The 18,780-nt window shown below is 44.5% G+C and overlaps 1 protein-coding gene across 1 annotated transcript; it reads left to right on the top strand.

The window, feature by feature from the left end:
- The first annotated feature begins 9,772 nt into the window (after positions 1–9,772).
- On the top strand, positions 9,773–18,487 carry LOC142780338 (uncharacterized). The gene is made up of 3 exons (XM_075882151.1): positions 9,773–9,983; positions 15,311–15,490; positions 17,596–18,487. Exons 1-3 carry the CDS (start codon positions 9,837–9,839, stop codon positions 17,737–17,739), a joined length of 471 nt encoding a protein of 156 aa, XP_075738266.1. The 5' UTR covers positions 9,773–9,836; the 3' UTR covers positions 17,740–18,487.
- The last annotated feature ends 293 nt before the right edge of the window (positions 18,488–18,780 follow it).

Genomic DNA, 18,780 nt, shown 5'->3' with positions numbered 1-18,780 from the left:
ATGACTGTGTTGTTTATAGTAGAATCGAGACTGAACATGACCAAGTTAATCTAAACAACAATCTTCAAAAAATAAAGGATTGGTGCGAAGAATGGCAAATGAGTTTGAACACAGAAAAAACAGTCTTTATGACTATAACTAGAAAGAAAGCACCTCTAGATTACAACTACCAGATTGGCAATGCTTTCCTCAAGCGTGTACAAAACTATAAATATCTTGGGTTATGGTTCACGCCCGACCTCCGGTGGAACACTCATATTGATAATGTATGCTCCAGGGCTACCAAGGCATTGTATAGCCTTAGACGTAACCTTTATACCGCCCCATCTGATATAAAGTGTCTTGCTTACAAAACTCTTGTCAGACCTATTATCGAATATTCTAAAATTGTCTGGGACCCTTACACAAAGACAAACTGCAATAAAATAACAAAAATACAGCGACTTGGTGCGAGATTTATTTTTAATAAATATAGCCGACATCATTCTCCTACTGAACTCTGTAAAAAAGCTGGACTGGATAGTCCTGAACTTAGGACGAGGATTGAGCGTCTGAAATTCCTCTCCCAGTTAATTCATAATCAATTTAAACTAAACTATTCAGATTACTTCCAGGTCAACACACAAGAACACTCCAGACATCGCTATAATATGTATATACCACCCCTAGTCCCACGTAACGATTGCTTTAAGTTCAGTTACTTTCCACGTGCTATTGAAGATTGGAATATGCTGCCAGAGTCTATAATTGGTTGTTCCTCGCTTACATCATTTGAACAGAATCTAAAACGTTTATTTTCCGAATAACAGTGACATATGTTTTTTTTTGCGTGTGTGTGTACTTTTTGTTGGTTGCATGATCCTGCAGTAGTTGTCTTTCAAATCTTCAGCGCGGTGCAAAAGTGCCGCCTCAAATGCGTCATGTGCTGTTCTGCGCGTATGTATTGCATCGCATGTGTGTTCCATTTATGTATGTTATGTATAACTTCGAGTTGCTGGTCACAATAATACCGAGAAATTATCTCGAGACCTGTACGGTACTTCTGTTTTGCAAATAATTGTTTGTACTTCCACCCTGTAACGGCCCACTTCTGGGCTAACAGTATAAATAAATGAAATGAAATGAAATTACATACTAACAGCGATTCACTTTTGAAAACGGCTACCACCACCCCGAAAAAAAAAAACACCTACACACTCATCGGAGTTGGCCAAAATCGGGCAGGTGTATACATACATACAATTTTGTAAATCTCTAAGTTTGCTCTAATACTAAATATATTCTCGAACAGTTTTTTGCTAAGACACGTTGCCGGGCTAGTTGGTTGAGTTTCATCATTTATAAGGTAATCATCCCTTACATCGAAATTTCTTGCTTGAGGTGAACTTCACGTTGGCATATTGGTATTGCATTACTTTATGACACTTTGCCGCTAGAAGATATACCGCAAAATAGTTGCAAGTTAGCACTGTGTGTGTGTGTGGGTGTCTCTCTTTCTGTGTCCTTATCGTGGTGCGCTATACCCTTATAAATAACAGTTTTTCTTTATCAGGGCCATATTATTGTTCATAAATGACTTAATTTTATCAAAACACGTAACTTGTTTGTTCCCTTACAGCTTCGGTAACATACATTGTTTTGAAACAAAGGAAAATAGAGAAGTTTTATTCTTATTGAGCGACTGCGTGGTACTTGTAGTTTTGCATTTACACGTTTTTCTTTTCATTTATTTCTCGTTGAGTAACCTTTCAAGAACGTAGCTAAATGTTCAGGTGCCCTATTATTGGCCAGTCCACCAGTGTAGCTGAGGGTCATGTGGATAATAATGATGATGATGCCTGTATACCATGGCTCATACCCACCCAGGGAGATCGGCCAAGAATTGATTATATGAATTATTTAAGAAATCATAATCGTCGTCGTCGTCGTCATTATCATCATGTCATGTCGAATGCGGTGAATGAGCGTGTCATGGAAATGGAGGACGAGTCCATCTGCGTTGGAATGGTGGAGGAAGGTGGCTCGCTGGACGTCACCGCTGACCACGCCGCGCTGATCAACACGCTGTCCAGCAGCGTCGTGGACTGTGCTGCGGAACACACGGTGGCCGAATCCGAGAAAGCAGCGCTGTACAGGACACTGGACACACTGAGGGTAAATGCTTCCTTCGCCGAATTATTATGTAGGCCTTCTGTAGGCACTTTCATTCACGTAGCGCGAACACGTCATAACGTACCGGTACCCATCCCATTCTTCGTCAACTTTCTTTTAAGCTCTGTGACGCAACCGCTGACTAGCATTTGGATTGGATGTCCCCAGATGAACGATGCTGCAAGCATGATTCGTTAATGCCCCAGGATCTCCTTTGCGCTCGTCACAACGTATAGTGATTTTCCTAGCTTACCACAAAATGACCGTGTCGCAACTACAGACCTAATGCAAATCGTTTCAGTTAAGTTGCGTCGACGGCGTGACTGAGCGTATAGTGTATAAATTTCAATCGCTTGCAAAATTTTTTTTTGTTTATCGCAGCAGCGATGACAACCGCAAGTCCGAAATGTTATGGTGGAGAAATGACAGTATACGATACAGTTTGTACAGTGGTCAACTCTAGAACGATGAAGAGTCGTGCTCAGACCTGGACGAGCGATATCTGCAGACTTAAACAAGGCACATCTGAACATGCGCGGGGCCAATCACGAGCCTTCCTTGTATTTCTTATCCTTTGTTCATCACCTTGGATGTATACCCACCACTTTGGCCGTAGAAAGCGCTCTGAGCAGCATACCGCAAAACAAAAACAAGAAAAAAAGTGAATTATTCTCGGTACATAATACTATCCCACAAATAGAGAATAAGTTCATAGTATAAGATGCGCCGATCTGGGAGATGGCGCTGTTTCGTTTTTCTTTATTTTTTGCGCATAGCGGTTGAAAGCGCTTTCGACGGCCGGATCAGTTCTCGCAGCCGCACTGATAAACAAGGACGAAAGCACACGTTATTGACGTCGTTCAGATGTTGGCAGTTTTGAACTGCACATGTTCGGCCCGTTCCGAGCGTGGCGCCAGACATGACAGTTGACCACTGCACTTGTAAGCGACACTTTTTCTGTGGTGTAGGTAAGAGTTGTCTTCTTTTATTAATTGCTGTGTTTTACCATCCAATAAGACGATATAATAATGAGCCATGCTGCAACGATGGGCTCCGGATAATTTTGACCACATAGGATTGCACTGGCATCGCACAGGCTTTTGTTTTTTCAGGTAAGCGTAGAGTACGAACTATAGTAATCGCTTATGCAAATTCTTCATTTGCATGGCTCTTACGCATCTTATGAATCAGTTGTGGGGTGTGGGCGAGGCGGCAGCGTGCCTGCAACTATGCTGAACAAGCACGTCTTTTTCCTTGTGCAGATGCTGATCGCCATTTCGTCCAGCCCTGTGCCGGCATCCGATCAGGATTTCTGCCCAGCCGACGTTTCTCGTGCCCTATCTGGCGAAGAACACGGAAATTCAACATTCATGAACTACTGCAGTTTCATCGAACAACCAGGCGCCTCGTGTGCACTTGCGAGCCATGCCTTCACCTCCTTTCACGTGACGTCATCCGGCCCAGGACTTATATACTCGCCGCCACCCCTGCGCATCTTCAGTGGGCGAGGCGGCAGCGTGCCTGCAACTATGCTGAACAAGCACGTCTTTTTCCTTGTGCAGATGCTGATCGCCATTTCGTCCAGCCCTGTGCCGGCATCCGATCAGGATTTCTGCCCAGCCGACGTTTCTCGTGCCCTATCTGGCGAAGAACACGGAAATTCAACATTCATGAACTACTGCAGTTTCATCGAACAACCAGGCGCCTCGTGTGCACTTGCGAGCCATGCCTTCACCTCCTTTCACGTGACGTCATCCGGCCCAGGACTTATATACTCGCCGCCACCCCTGCGCATCTTCAGTGGGCGAGGCGGCAGCGTGCCTGCAACTATGCTGAACAAGCACGTCTTTTTCCTTGTGCAGATGCTGATCGCCATTTCGTCCAGCCCTGTGCCGGCATCCGATCAGGATTTCTGCCCAGCCGACGTTTCTCGTGCCCTATCTGGCGAAGAACACGGAAATTCAACATTCATGAACTACTGCAGTTTCATCGAACAACCAGGCGCCTCGTGTGCACTTGCGAGCCATGCCTTCACCTCCTTTCACGTGACGTCATCCGGCCCAGGACTTATATACTCGCCGCCACCCCTGCGCATCTTCAGTGGGCGAGGCGGCAGCGTGCCTGCAACTATGCTGAACAAGCACGTCTTTTTCCTTGTGCAGATGCTGATCGCCATTTCGTCCAGCCCTGTGCCGGCATCCGATCAGGATTTCTGCCCAGCCGACGTTTCTCGTGCCCTATCTGGCGAAGAACACGGAAATTCAACATTCATGAACTACTGCAGTTACATCGAACAACCAGGCGCCTCGTGTGCACTTGCGAGCCATGCCTTCACCTCCTTTCACGTGACGTCATCCGGCCCAGGACTTATATACTCGCCGCCACCCCTGCGCATCTTCAGTGGGCGAGGCGGCAGCGTGCCTGCAACTATGCTGAACAAGCACGTCTTTTTCCTTGTGCAGATGCTGATCGCCATTTCGTCCAGCCCTGTGCCGGCATCCGATCAGGATTTCTGCCCAGCCGACGTTTCTCGTGCCCTATCTGGCGAAGAACACGGAAATTCAACATTCATGAACTACTGCAGTTTCATCGAACAACCAGGCGCCTCGTGTGCACTTGCGAGCCATGCCTTCACCTCCTTTCACGTGACGTCATCCGGCCCAGGACTTATATACTCGCCGCCACCCCTGCGCATCTTCAGTGGGCGAGGCGGCAGCGTGCCTGCAACTATGCTGAACAAGCACGTCTTTTTCCTTGTGCAGATGCTGATCGCCATTTCGTCCAGCCCTGTGCCGGCATCCGATCAGGATTTCTGCCCAGCCGACGTTTCTCGTGCCCTATCTGGCGAAGAACACGGAAATTCAACATTCATGAACTACTGCAGTTTCATCGAACAACCAGGCGCCTCGTGTGCACTTGCGAGCCATGCCTTCACCTCCTTTCACGTGACGTCATCCGGCCCAGGACTTATATACTCGCCGCCACCCCTGCGCATCTTCAGTGGGCGAGGCGGCAGCGTGCCTGCAACTATGCTGAACAAGCACGTCTTTTTCCTTGTGCAGGTCAGTTACCTTAGCGGTGCTAAATGTTTTCGAAGCAATGATCCTTTTCTTGTCCTGCTGCCTTGCCCACAGAAGCGAAAATGTGCATTTTGTAGTCTACTATGTTCGTTAAGTTCTTTCTTTTTTGATGTGCTATTACTGTGCGGTGACGTTGAGCAAAATCCAGGGCCTAATGATGATAAGGTATCACGCCAACTGCGCAGCTCAAAAGTAGACTCTGAAAGTGATCATGAATTACTACTTCACGTTCTAGAAGGCCAAAAGGAAATAATTCGCCGTATGAACGATTATAGCACGGCGCAGACTTCTTTACAGGACACCTTAGTTCAGCTCAAAGACAGGCTAGATTCCTTGGAGGCATCGGTCACACCGATTGCCAATGCTCAGGAGCAATTTGCTTCTATGAAATCCCACATGCAGAGCATAGATAAAAGCATTGCCTCTATTGCTGATAAAGTTGACGATCTCGAAAATCGCAGCAGGCGAAATAACATTATTATTCACGGTTTTCGTGAACCCGCAGATGAAACATTGTCATCCCTGTGTGAATGTGTTTCTAGGGATTTTTTTCAAGAAAAGCTTCAGCTTTCTATAAATGGTATGGAAAGATGTCACCGGATTGGATCAAAACGCCCAAACAAAACGAGACCAATCGTTATTAAATTACTTGATTATAGAGAAAAACAATCAATTCTAAAGAACTGTGGCAAATTAAAAAATTCTGGTATGTATGTGACCGAAGATTACTCAGAAAAAGTACGGAACATAAGAAAAAGGTTGTGGGATTGTACCAGTGTACACAGAGAACGCGGGGATCGGGTTAAACTTTCCTACGACAAGGTGTCTGTCAATGGAACTCTGTATATCTGGGATGAGGCATCTAACGATAAGGTTGCAGTTTCTAGAAACGCAAAACAATGACCCCAGCATCCTCCCTCTTCGTTGAAACTGCTCAACGCAAATTGTCGAAGTATTGTGCGCAAGGGCCTCGATTTAGAGCACTTAACTTCAATTCACGATCCTGACGTAATCGCCTTAACCGAAACATGGCTTCACAACGGTGTCTTCGATAGCGAATTCACGCCCCCTCAGTTTTGCGCTCACAGGAGAGATAGGAATTTCAGGGGTGGGGGAGTGGCACTTCTGTTTCGAAGAGGCTTAAAAGTAGTACGCTTGTCCGAGCCACCTGGAGCCGAAGCCATGTTCTGCAAATTGTTTTTTGAAAACGAATGCCTAGTAATTGGAGTAGTTTACAGACCACCCGGCGAAGATGTAAAAGTCCTGGAAGAGCTGAAGGCATTTATAGCTTCCCTTATATCGCAAAACACAAAGCTCATTCTTTGCGGGGATTTTAATTTGCCGGGAATCGATTGGAATACATTTTCAGCTACTAATAATGATATAGTGTGTGGTGAAGAACTTATCGACATTGCGTTTCGCTTTGATCTAAGACAAATAGTTAAGGATTGTACACGTGTTCACGGTGATTCTAAATCCATTCTGGATCTCGTTTTTGTTCGAAGTAACATTCCGGGAACTATTGAGTGTGATGTAGTTGATGGCATCTCCGACCATCATGCGGTGCTTGTACAGTTTCCTTCTTTAAAGGCGACGAAACATGTTAAGGTTATAAGTTTTCATGACTTTGCAAGAGCTGATGATGTATCTATTTTGGAAATGTTGGAATCATCTTACGACGATTTCTTTCGCAGTGTTCACACATGTGATGTTAACGCTTTGTGGGTAAAATTTAGAAACATGGTCCATGCTTGCATACAACTTTTTGTACCCCTTAGAACTAAAAAAACTAACGTATCCAATCCTTGGATTACACGGGACATTATTCATTTAAAAAGGAAGGTTAACCGTTTGAAGAAAGCTAAAAAAAAGCGCCACCATAACACAAATATTCATAATCAAATCTTAAGCGTATCTAAAGAACTTAAAATTAAGATGCGAGAAGAGAAACATAATTTTTATAATGTTAGGCTGAGTAAAATGATAAAAGAGTCCCCTGCCTCTTTTTGGAGGTTCATAAAACCGGTGATCTCAAATTGTGATACCTTCATTGTAAAAAATGTTTCTACCTCTGATGCTACTGTAATTGCCAGTGAATTTAATGATTACTTCAAATCTGTATTTGTCACAGATGATGGAAGCTCCCCTTTTTATAAAAAATTTAGTGATCTGCCCCCTATAGAAAATTTAGATGTATCAGAATCAGGGGTACTTAATTTGTTGTTAGACCTGAATATAAAAAAAAGTCCTGGTCCAGATGAAATACCCAATGCGTTTTTAAAGCGGTACGCGTTATGGTGCGCCAAGTATCTTACATTAATTTATAACTTATCTTTGTCTACTGGTCTTTTACCTGATGACTGGAAAACGTCGATAGTTAAACCCCTACATAAGCAAGGCGATAAACACCTGATAGCCAATTACAGACCAATAGCCCTCACCTGCACATGCTGCAAACTATTGGAGCACGTAATTTACAAGCATGTTATGAAATTCTTGGAAGCCAACTCAGTTTTATCACCTGCACAGCATGGTTTCAGGCATGGGTTCTCCACCGTCACACAACTAGTTGAGGTAATTCATGACTTTGCTTCGGCGATCAACAATCATACTCAAATCGACGCTATTTTTCTGGATTTCACCAAGGCGTTCGATAAACTGTCGCACCCAAAACTACTACTTAAAGTTTCGCACATCTTAAAGAATAGTACAATTTGTAACTGGATAGAGTCTTACTTAACTTCTAGAAAACAGTGTGTCTCGTTTAATCAAGCTACTTCATCCATGCTTCCTGTTTCTTCAGGAGTACCCCAAGGATCGGTGTTAGGACCATTATTATTTTTACTCTACATCAATGATATTGCTGACAATTGTAATGTAAAAACTAGGTTGTATGCGGACGACTGTGTAATTTACTCCGTTATTAACTCTATTAATGATCAACTGCAACTGAACAAGGAACTTCATCAGCTTTTTCAATGGTGCAATACATGGCAAATGTCAGTAAATCTTAAGAAAAGTGTTGTCATGTCTATCGCAAATAAAACACATATACACTCATTTGACTACACAATTGACGGTACCATCCTATCTCACGTCGAGCACTACAAGTACCTTGGTCTTCACATTCGTAGCGACCTGCGCTGGAATGATCATATAACAGAGATCTCTAACAAAGGAATGTCGAAACTGCATTACTTAAAACGCTCCCTTCGTCATTCTTCTTGTGATACTAAGCTTATAGCATTTAAAACACTTGTCTTACCTATTCTAGAGTACGCTAATATTGTTTGGGACCCCTTTACCCAATCTAATATTAATAAGCTAGAAAGAGTCCAAAACAAAGCCGTAAGATTTATTTTCAATCGCTACGATAGGGTCTCGGTCTCAGGCTTAGTGGCTAAGGCTAACCTGAAGCACACTTCGGCGAGGAATAAAATTGCACGATTACGTTTTATGTTTAAAATAGTTAAAGGTCATCTCAACGGCAGTATATCCAATTATGTGCATTTTTCAACAGGTTATGATACCAGAATGCGACATTGTTTTTCAATCACTCCATATCAAACGGCTAATAATGTTTTTAAGTATTCTTTTTTTCCGCGAACGATCGTTGAGTGGAACGCCCTGGATGCACCCACCGTTGAGGCCAACAGTGTGGAATTGTTCGATTCATTGCTTGCCGGTTGATTGTGTGGAGTTCCTTTCTTATGCATTGCTTGCCTTTCGCCTTATATTTCGGCCTGAATGAATGTCTGTTTTTGTTTTTGGTTTTTTCTTTATACATTGTGCGCCTGTTTACATTGTGCGCCTGTACATTATACATTGTGCGCCTGTTTTGTTTAACTAATTGTGTTGGTTCTTTGCTTTGTATTGTCTTCATTTTTTTATTGTAACCCCACTCTGCGGCGACTCCACCAGGAGTTAGCAGTATTGTCAAATAAATAAATAAATGAATGCCGTGCAAGCACCGCATTTTTCAATGTGGTGGAAGGGTTGAGAAAGGTAAATTGACAACGGCCTGTTTGTAACAGAAAGCCGTGAGAAAATCGATACGAATTCCGCAGAACCGATATGCAATAATTATGTTTATGCGTGTTTCGAGTTTTTTATTGATCCGCCCTACGCTGTCAATCGCTATAGGCTTCCTTGCGTTCTTGTTAGCTCCACTAGTAGAGTGACAGGCCCGGCAAAGGCGTTGGTCCCGTGTTCGAGTCCCGGACACGGATGAATTTTTCAGCAGCTAAGAAGCGTTCGTTCTGACAAATCTGTAGGAATTTCCTCGTGGCTGGCGGCAGCAAACAGGTGGTTTTCATATCCCATTTCTTCGCATGTAGGGACGATTGGCCCATTGGCCCCACCGCGGTGGTCTAGTGGCTAAGGTACTCGGCTGCTGACCCGCAGGTCGCGGGATCGAATCCCGGCTGCGGCGGCTGCATTTCTGATGGAGGCGGAAAAGTTTTAGGCCCGTGTGCTCATATTTGAGTGCACGTTAAAGAACCCCAGGTGGTCGAAATTTCCGGAGCCCTCCACTAGGGCGTCTCTCATAATCACATCGTGGTTTTGGGACGTTAAACCCCACATATCAATGTTACACAATGGAAGATGACCAAATACTCGTTCCTCTGCCTCGTCACAACTCTCACTCTCCAGGCGGTGCCGGCGCCTTTGAAGAAGCCTCGACCACCGCTGCTCAACCAGCGCCCTCCAGTGTTTCCAGAAGGCGGAGCGGCTCAGTCTCACGGACGGCAGGTAATATGCTGGTCGAGTTTCACAGGCGCGACTCATTCACGCTTCAAGCGTATATACCGTGCTGCAAGCCTGTACTTTGCGCATTACACTTATAGCGTACGCGTGATTTCAGTGGGTCTGGTCAATAGCGCCATCATTAGTGGTTGCTGTGTGCACACGCACTGGCGTGCATATATCGTTCACTCAAATCGACAGAACCTTGGCGCGCACGCGGGTGATGTCAGAAAGGCCGACGAATCGAACCACCCCGGCGTGGTGAAACGCAGCTTGGGAAAAATACGAGCCTTAATGTAGAGCAAGAGGACAATACCAGCGGGACGCACGCATTTCTTCGATCAGAGGGTGCACTCTTAAATTAGCATACATTTTTTTACATGTGGACTTACATTCGGCATTTGCTTTATTCATGGTTCATTGAATAGTAAGAAGTTTTTACCTACGATGCGGGACGCGCTAAAGAGACAAAAATGGGATCGAGAGGTACGACTGCGTTCTTTTTGGGAGCGAAATTCGGCGCGACAGCAAAAGGAGGGCAGGCAATATGGTGTTTCCGTTGAGTATCGACAGCCATATCTGCCATATTGTGATTTCGCACAACACACTGTTGTCACTGTTATTGTCGTATCGACAGAAACAACCGCTTGTTTTTTTTACTTTTTTTCGTATAGAGACACGGTCAATTTTGTCGTAGCGAAAGCAGCTTTTGTAGTCTTCTAGGACGCGACTATATATATAGTCCGCTCATGACGTCAGAGAGCTTTGACGCCGTACGTCTCTACGAGGCTGTAGCTGTTCGACAGAAACTTTCGCCGTGTCCAAGGCCTGCTGCCTTATTTAAATATCCACGTGTGTATTCGAAACCACAAGAAAATTGTCAGATAATGTGTTATCTAACAATTGCATTACAAGGTACTCTTATGTAACTGTCACCTGGTTTGATGAATTCGAACATGCGGCCACGCTACCTGACACTAGGCACCATTTAGACAATAGCAGACTTGAGCCATTATAGCAGCCAGAACGACATTAACCAATCATGGTCATCATTGATTCAATATTAGCAGACATGAAATATCGATAACCCGTACTAGCACTACTTAATCAGTGCTCCTCGCCGTGGTTAGTATATCCCCCTCATCCCGATCAGCGCACAAAAAAAAGTTCACTACACAAGCGCTGTCTAACAACTGAAAGTTTAAGTTAAAAAACGTGTCTAATATATGCAACCGTGAAAGCATAAAAAAAATGGCAGCATATCCACGGAGTGAATGATGGAGAGTGGGGCGAAGCATTCGTCCGTCCATGTGTCCGTCTGTGTGACCGTCCATGCGTCTGTTTGTGCGCCCGTCCCTGCGTTCTTTCGTGCATCCGCCCCTGCGTCCGTTCATGCGTCCATCCATGCATCTGTTTGTGTGTCCGTTCGTTCATCTATTCAACACTCCAAGTCCCACCATCTCACATCTTTTTATCATATATTCCCCATATAGAAGCACCGCCATCCAGCGGACATTCCAAGGACTAAACGAGAGGTGGCACACGCACACTTTCTTACGGCCTGCGCTTTGGGTCCACTTCCCACCTTTAACCACCTCGAGTTCATGGTATATTCTAGTTCACTGTATTCATGGCACTGCGACCAAACGCTCGCTAAACCTTTCGAAAACCAAGGAGGTTACGCCCAGCGAGTATAACGTAGCAACCTTTCCCTGTCAGATAGGGCTCAAGTTATATGCCAATGGCTGCTAATGAGAAATGAGAGACACGAGAATTCGGCTTTTACTTTCTTACGGCTTGCGCTTCGTATCTACTTCTCATTTTTAACCACCTTGAGTTCATTCATGGTATATACAAGTTCATTGTATTCATGGCACTGCGGCTCAACGCTCGCTAAACCTTTCTAAAGCTAAGGAGGTTACACCCTGCGAGTATAATGTAGCATCCCTTTCTTGTCCGATAGTGCTCAATGTACATGCCAATGGCTGCTAATGGGGATCGCAGCGTGCGCGTTGACTAAAAGCCGAATGCTCATGTCTCTCATTCCCCATTAACAGCCATTGGCATGTACATTGAGCACTATTTTTTATTGTTAAACAACGCACAGAAGAAATCTCTCACTGGCACCACCTTGGAGGTCAAGCGTTATACCTATTTCGGGTATGTGCCACTGGTGGTTACATACGAGGGACGCCCAAGCCACGCCATAAGGAACTTCGCTCCTAAAAATCTTAACCCCCACCAAGCATGTAATCACGTATACTGCAGATACAAAATCTCGACTTCTGTGAGAGTGATTGAAGGCTGGCTCACGCACCTGTATCTTACGATTTCAAACGCTTCAGCAATTTGAGCTCACATATTTTCAGATTTCGTATCTACAGCATACGTGATTACATGCTTGGTGGGGGATTGTCAAGATTTTTTATTCTTTCCTGCATGCATACACATGACACGTTTCTTCCATTAAACTTTCATTTCTTAAACAGCGCACTTGAGCCGTGCACTATACTGTGTTTTATTGGCGCAGCTCCTTACGCCGTGCGCTGTTCGTCCCGTGTTTGTATACAGCCACCTCTCGTTTAGTCCTTAGAATGTCCGCTGGATGGCGGTACTTGTATATTATAAATATATTATGAAAATATGCGAGGTGGCTCTATACTTGAAGTGTTCACTAAATGGACGGACGCAAAGATGGATCGAAGCAAGAAAGAACGGACGGAAGCATGGACGGACGAACGCGTTGCCTTACTCATCATCATTGATTGATTGATTGATTTGTGGGGTTTAACGTCCCAAAACCACCATTTGATTATGAGAGACGCCGTAGTGGAGGGCTCTGGAAATTTTGACCACCCGGGGTTCTTTAACGTGCACCCAAATCTGAGTACACGGGCCTACAACATTTCCGCCTCCATCGGAAATGCAGCCGCCACAGCCGGGATTTGATCCCACGACCTGCGGGTCAGCAGCCGAGTACCTTAGCCACTAGACCACCGTGGCGGGGCAGACTTACTCATCTTCATTCATTTCGTGGATATGCTGTGATTTTTCGTGCGCTGATTCTTATGAGTGTGTTCTAAATATCCCAATTTGATACTTTACGTTAGTAGGGTTCGAATCCCGGCTGCATTTCCGATGGAGGCGGAAATGTTGTAGGCCCGTGTGCTCAGATTTGGGTGCACGTTAAGGAACCCCAGGTGGTCGAAATTTCCGTAGCCCTCCACTACGGCGTCTCTCGTAATTGTATGGTGGTTTTGGGACGTTAAACCCCACATATCAATCAATACTTTACGTTAGTATATCGCCGCACTTGTTTTATTTTGCAAGGACTACTAGGAACGTTCGGCGCAGACCGCGCAACGGTGTTTCAAAAGCACAGCGATTACTCGAAATCGTTCTTTGAAGATAGCGCGCAGGACACGAGTAGTCTGCTTTATTCGAGAGCTTACACGGTCACCAACAAAAACGGCGGAATATTCTGTAGCGCATGTATGAAAATTCGACGCGCTTTGCCGTCTGGTGGATCATCGATGGCCGACGCTCTGTTTGCCGCCCACAGTGCACACCATGTATCGCTTGTAGTTTGATTTTGCGTTTCTCGGGCACAGCCTTTACCGAATAAATTCGTCTCAAACTTGCCGAGTGCTGCTTCTTTCAACGTCACGACCATATGACTATGTCTTCTAGAAACGGCGGTATAGGCCAGAACGGCCACCACCGTTCACCACTCTTTAGAACTTTTGAAATCGAGTATGGGAGAGGAGAGAATGGTGAGAGGGGTGCACAGGTATGATATTATTATTATTATTATTATTATTATTGTTGTTGTTGTTGTTGTTGTTGTTGTTGTTGTTGTTGTTGTTGTTGTTGTTGTTGATTGCCGAGTGTAACGTCCCAAAACCACCATATGATTATGAAAGACGCCATAGTGAAGGGCTCCGGAAAGTTCGACTACCTGGTGTTCTTTAGCATGCCCAGAAATCTAAGCACACGGGCCTGAAGCATTTTCGCATCCATCGAAAACGCGGCAGCCGAGTGCCTTGAAGGCCACCGTGGCGGGTCGAACTGTTATGCGACTGTATACGGAAAAAGGAACCACACAAGACAGACGCTACGCCCAGAATGAAACCTCACCATCCAGCTTGATTCGCATTTCTGTATACTGTACTTTTCTGCTTTTATAATGCGCCACTGGGACGACCTGCATTCGGGATAGATGTCTCGCAGAAGTGTGGCAAGTTGGGTCCGTCGGTAATAATTCATGGCGGGACAGTGCAAAAAAAAAGGACAGAACAGCAGACAAGCAAAGACAAACTAGCGCTAACTGAAGCTTTATCCCTAACAACAAGTCAGTGCTTCTGTATACCCACCGTGACATTGCATGAAAAATAAATACATTACCTTGCGCTTGTTTGAAGAGTGTGCCAAGCGCAATGCGTCGTACAAGTTTGTGCACATTTTGGAGCCCGTGGATTTTCTCCTCTCTCTGACACCTCTTGCGCAGTCTGTCCTTTTCCCTTATGGTGGTCTCTTCTTATAGAATCTTCAGTTGGCGCTTGTTTGTGCCTCCTTATACTGAGGCGTTTTTTTTTCTCTTTTTTTGCACTGTTTCGCCATAGATGTCCCTTGCCGAAAATGTGTAATTACCTAACGCAATCACTACCCTGCAATGTTTCTTCACCTAATAAATGTGTAAAGTAAAGCATGCATCGATGCTGATGTCTTTAATATTACCCTGAATGAGATGCGACATTATTCTTGTTCTGCACTGGTTACGTAACGCCTGTAGGTGGAAACAAGTGGACAGACTTCCAAATGTGTTATCAAAGTATTGTTCTTTTTATGATATATGTAATGTATTTATACTATTTTTGATAGTGACATAGAGTTCCACTGTTCATTGCATCTACTGACTACATTACTCTGTGCAAATGCCACTGTAAAAACGAGCTAATTATATTACGCTCTAGTCACTATAATTCATATACTCTCATATGCTCGGTTTATTTTCCTGCACGCTTATCGTGCTGTCACAGAGGGCCTTCGACACATTAAGCTGCTTACATTAGCTTATCGCTTGAGATACCAAAAAATTGCAACAAATTCACGGTTGGAAATGAAGTTGCAATTCTGATTCTGGACTGTACGATACTGTTACCATACGTCGCATAAATGGCGCAAGATTCTTTGTGGGGCATCTGTCTCACCTGCTTGCCGCTCAAGTCGTTCATTATATTCAGAATCGATCTATACTACGGACTGGAGGGTCCATCAATTCCCCAGGTAAGTAGCACTGAAATTCTTACACGAGGTCGCCTTCGCCATGGCAGGTTCAGCTGCAGCCTGCAGCCGCCGGTAACAGTGACCATTCTTATCGAGTCTGCTTGTGGCTGTGCGCTGCTACGACCGTCCTGTGCTTTGCTGCCTTGGTCGCCGCAGCGGTCACTGTGGCCTTTAAGAGCTCGGACGAACTGAGCCGAAGCTTCGTCGAGCTGGAACGCGCCCTCAAGGTTAGTGGGGATACACTGTCTTGTAGTGCATCTACACTCTTAGAAAAAAAGGTAGTAGCACTTGCTAACTTTGCAGTAGTAAGGGTTTGTCACGTATGTTACAACCCTGCTAGTAAGTGCAGTTAGTAACGGCGAAGGTGCCCTGTTACTACCTTTGCGGTTACTATCAGCATTTAGTAAATGTTGCTACCTTAGCCGTTACCAATCATAGATAGTAACTTTCAAAGGTGTTCAGAAAAAAATATAGTAACCGATACTACTGTGTTCAATCTGACATATTATTTCTCCGTTTTTAATACTCGTCAATAATTGTCTCATTACTAAACACCTATGGGTAATATTGCGTGGTGTGTCAACAATACAAAGACCTAACAAGTTTACTTCGCTATACCAGTACTAGGTAAGCTATTACCGAGGTATATATACAGCCCCAACTTTGAAGATAAATGTGCGGCACAGGTGAACACTTGTGATTCAGTATAAATTATAAAAAAAAATGTGAGCCTACAACACTATACCATACTACATGGTTACGTATGTGTTTACGGACGTAGCAGAAGACTCCTTAACAGCCGTACTTATAAAAAGAGAACATGTCATATCAATTTCCAACAAAAGGGCCACAAGAAAACATTATATACAGTGGCCGAACCGAGGTACCGAATTCATTGACAGTCTCAGCCGTCTCAGTGCACTTGAATGTTTCACAGTGCTAATACTTCGGCGAACCGCGATATTATTGTGAGACACGCCCTAGTGAGGAGGGACTTCGGATTAATTTGGTCATCTCGTTAATCTTGATCCGCCCGCCTTGTTTGTTGTAATTTACTGAGTTTGTTGTAATTGTCTATTGCGACACATGTAGCACTTGCTTATTGTTCACTAACATGTACTTCTCCGTTTTGACAATAGCATGAATGACGCTTACATACGTCGGTTGCGTAGTTTAAAACAGCCGTTTTTTATTGCTCCATGGATACTTTGTGCGTCATTTTTTTGTTTGAAAACGATACGTCGATACAATTATTACAAGTTATTACAATAGGTATTACCTACTAAACGAGGTAGCAAAAAGGTAGTAACGGGGCAATAGACTTAGTAATATCTGCAGTTACTGCCTGTTTCGTGTCAGTTACTGTGTACTAACGTAGGCAGTAAACAGGTAGCAAAAAGTTAGTAACGGTTCTAGCTAGTAACTGCCCTCCATGATGCAGCGCGGAGGGGGCCCGAGTCCCCGCCCCCAATTCACTTTCCGCCTATGGTGTCAACCTAACCTAAACACCAATATCTCGAGTAATCAGCGCTTTTCTTAGCGCCTTTTGATATAGTACCTTTCAATACAAACCACGAGTGGCTGCAAGCCAGTAAGAACATTTTCTTGAAAGAGATGACAACATAAAATATATTTATCACAAACTTCCCTCAGAAAGTTGGTAGGGAAGGGCAATGGGTCAAGGCGCCCCCTACGTAGTTCACGCCTCTGATCAATAAATGTTCAAATGATGCGTGAACTATACTGCTTTGAAATACGTCAGAATGGACGTGAGTATTGCAGTGTTATCAAACACGCCCACTGATGTAGGACAAAAGCAGTACTGCTTGCATGTACCGTACTCTTGGTTATCATGACGAGCCATGTGACCTTTTCGGTGTAGTTATAATGCCCGTAACACCAAGCAATAAACGTTCTTTCGTTCTGCCCCTTCTGCCGGCTACGTTCCCTTACTTAAGTATAAACGGGAATCCAGGTAAGGCTGATAGTAATTCTGAATATGAGTAGGTAGGAGTCGTGATTTTATTTTGCACCATAATTTATTTTTCATTCGGTCAATGATCAGTCTTAGAAGCAGATCAGAATAGGTGAGTTGGCGTGAATGTATGACGAAACTACAGCGCAAAAGCGCACGAAAATCACGATGTTTCGTTGTCATATTTTCACGTTCCGTGCGTTTGTGCGCTCTTTTGGTCATGGTATATAAAGTATGACTGATTGGTTAAAACCCACAAATCAATCATGACTGGACGTAATGCTTACGTTACGTGAAAGCTTCAAAGCATTTTTTTAAAGTTCTCATATAACTCCAAGTGCTTCTCTATCTTTTCAGGGCGAAGGTTCGGCGGGAGCGGTTCTCGATCCTTCAATGACACAGACAGCACCGTCGAATAGGACGACACAGACAGGCGGCATCGTTCTCGATGTGTCGAAACGTCCGCTGAACCGAACGGATTTTGTCTTTCAGGCCGACTGATCGTGACGGGACTCTTGATGCATGCCTGCTGTAGAACTGTGCCCTGTGTGACTATGATCAACTTGCACTAATCAGGCATTCCGAGATTTGCACGTGATCATTTTGGACGATGGCGTGCCCTTTCAAAAGCTTCATGAACCTTTAGAGCAGCGCAATAGGTAATCTGTAGTCCAAAACGCGTTCCACGTATAGTGCGTGAATGAACAGAAGTAGTAATTAGCATGGCCACATTGAGCGACCATAAGGTACTGTTTCCACAATATTCGCGAAACTTTTCTTTCGTCGTACGAGGTAGAACGGCTATTCCAGCCGGTAACAATCATCTTCACGTGATGCACTATACGTACGTAATTTCGTTTACAATGTAACTGCTGCGAACATAGACCCACAGTTTGCACATGATCAGTGTAAGTGCATAACAGCCAGTTTATCCGCGTCGATTGAAGAGCAACGTCACAGGCAAGAAAATCGCGCAGGTAAAGTTGTTACGAAGCTTCGCACGATGCAGTCGCACTGACAGCTCGGAGGACGCAATGCGTCATACTCTGTGCGTCCATTTTACTCGCATGTGAAATAGTAGCCGACGATTGCTTTTATTTAACACCTATTGGCGAATGGTCACTTCATCGGTCTGTGGGAAATCTACTGAATGTCTGCGAATCCTTGACAGAGTTTTTTTTTTCTCATTTCACAGCAATCATTCGTTCTCCCCCTTGCCCCGCCGCGGTGGTGTAGTAGATAAAGTACACGGCTGCTTACCCGCAGGTCGCGGGATCGAATCCCGGCTGCAGCGGCTGCATTTTCGATGGAGGCGAAAATGCTGTACGCCCGTATGTCCATGTTTGGGTGCACGTTAAAGAACACCAAGTGGTCTAAATTTCCGGATCCCTCCACTACGGCGTGTCTCATAATCATATGGTGGTTTTGGGACGTTAAACCCCACTATCAAGCAATATCATCGTTCTCCCACTTCCTATTACCTTTTTCTTTTCATCTTCTGCCTTTGCCTTAATGCAGGGCGAGTAGCTTGCCAGATTAGTT

Source organism: Rhipicephalus microplus, chromosome 2 (assembly GCF_043290135.1).
Source record: "Rhipicephalus microplus isolate Deutch F79 chromosome 2, USDA_Rmic, whole genome shotgun sequence".
NCBI classification, from domain to species: Eukaryota; Metazoa; Arthropoda; class Arachnida; order Ixodida; family Ixodidae; genus Rhipicephalus; species Rhipicephalus microplus.
The sequence above is the reverse complement of the archived record's forward strand: the minus strand, read 5'-3'. Positions and strand labels throughout refer to the sequence as shown.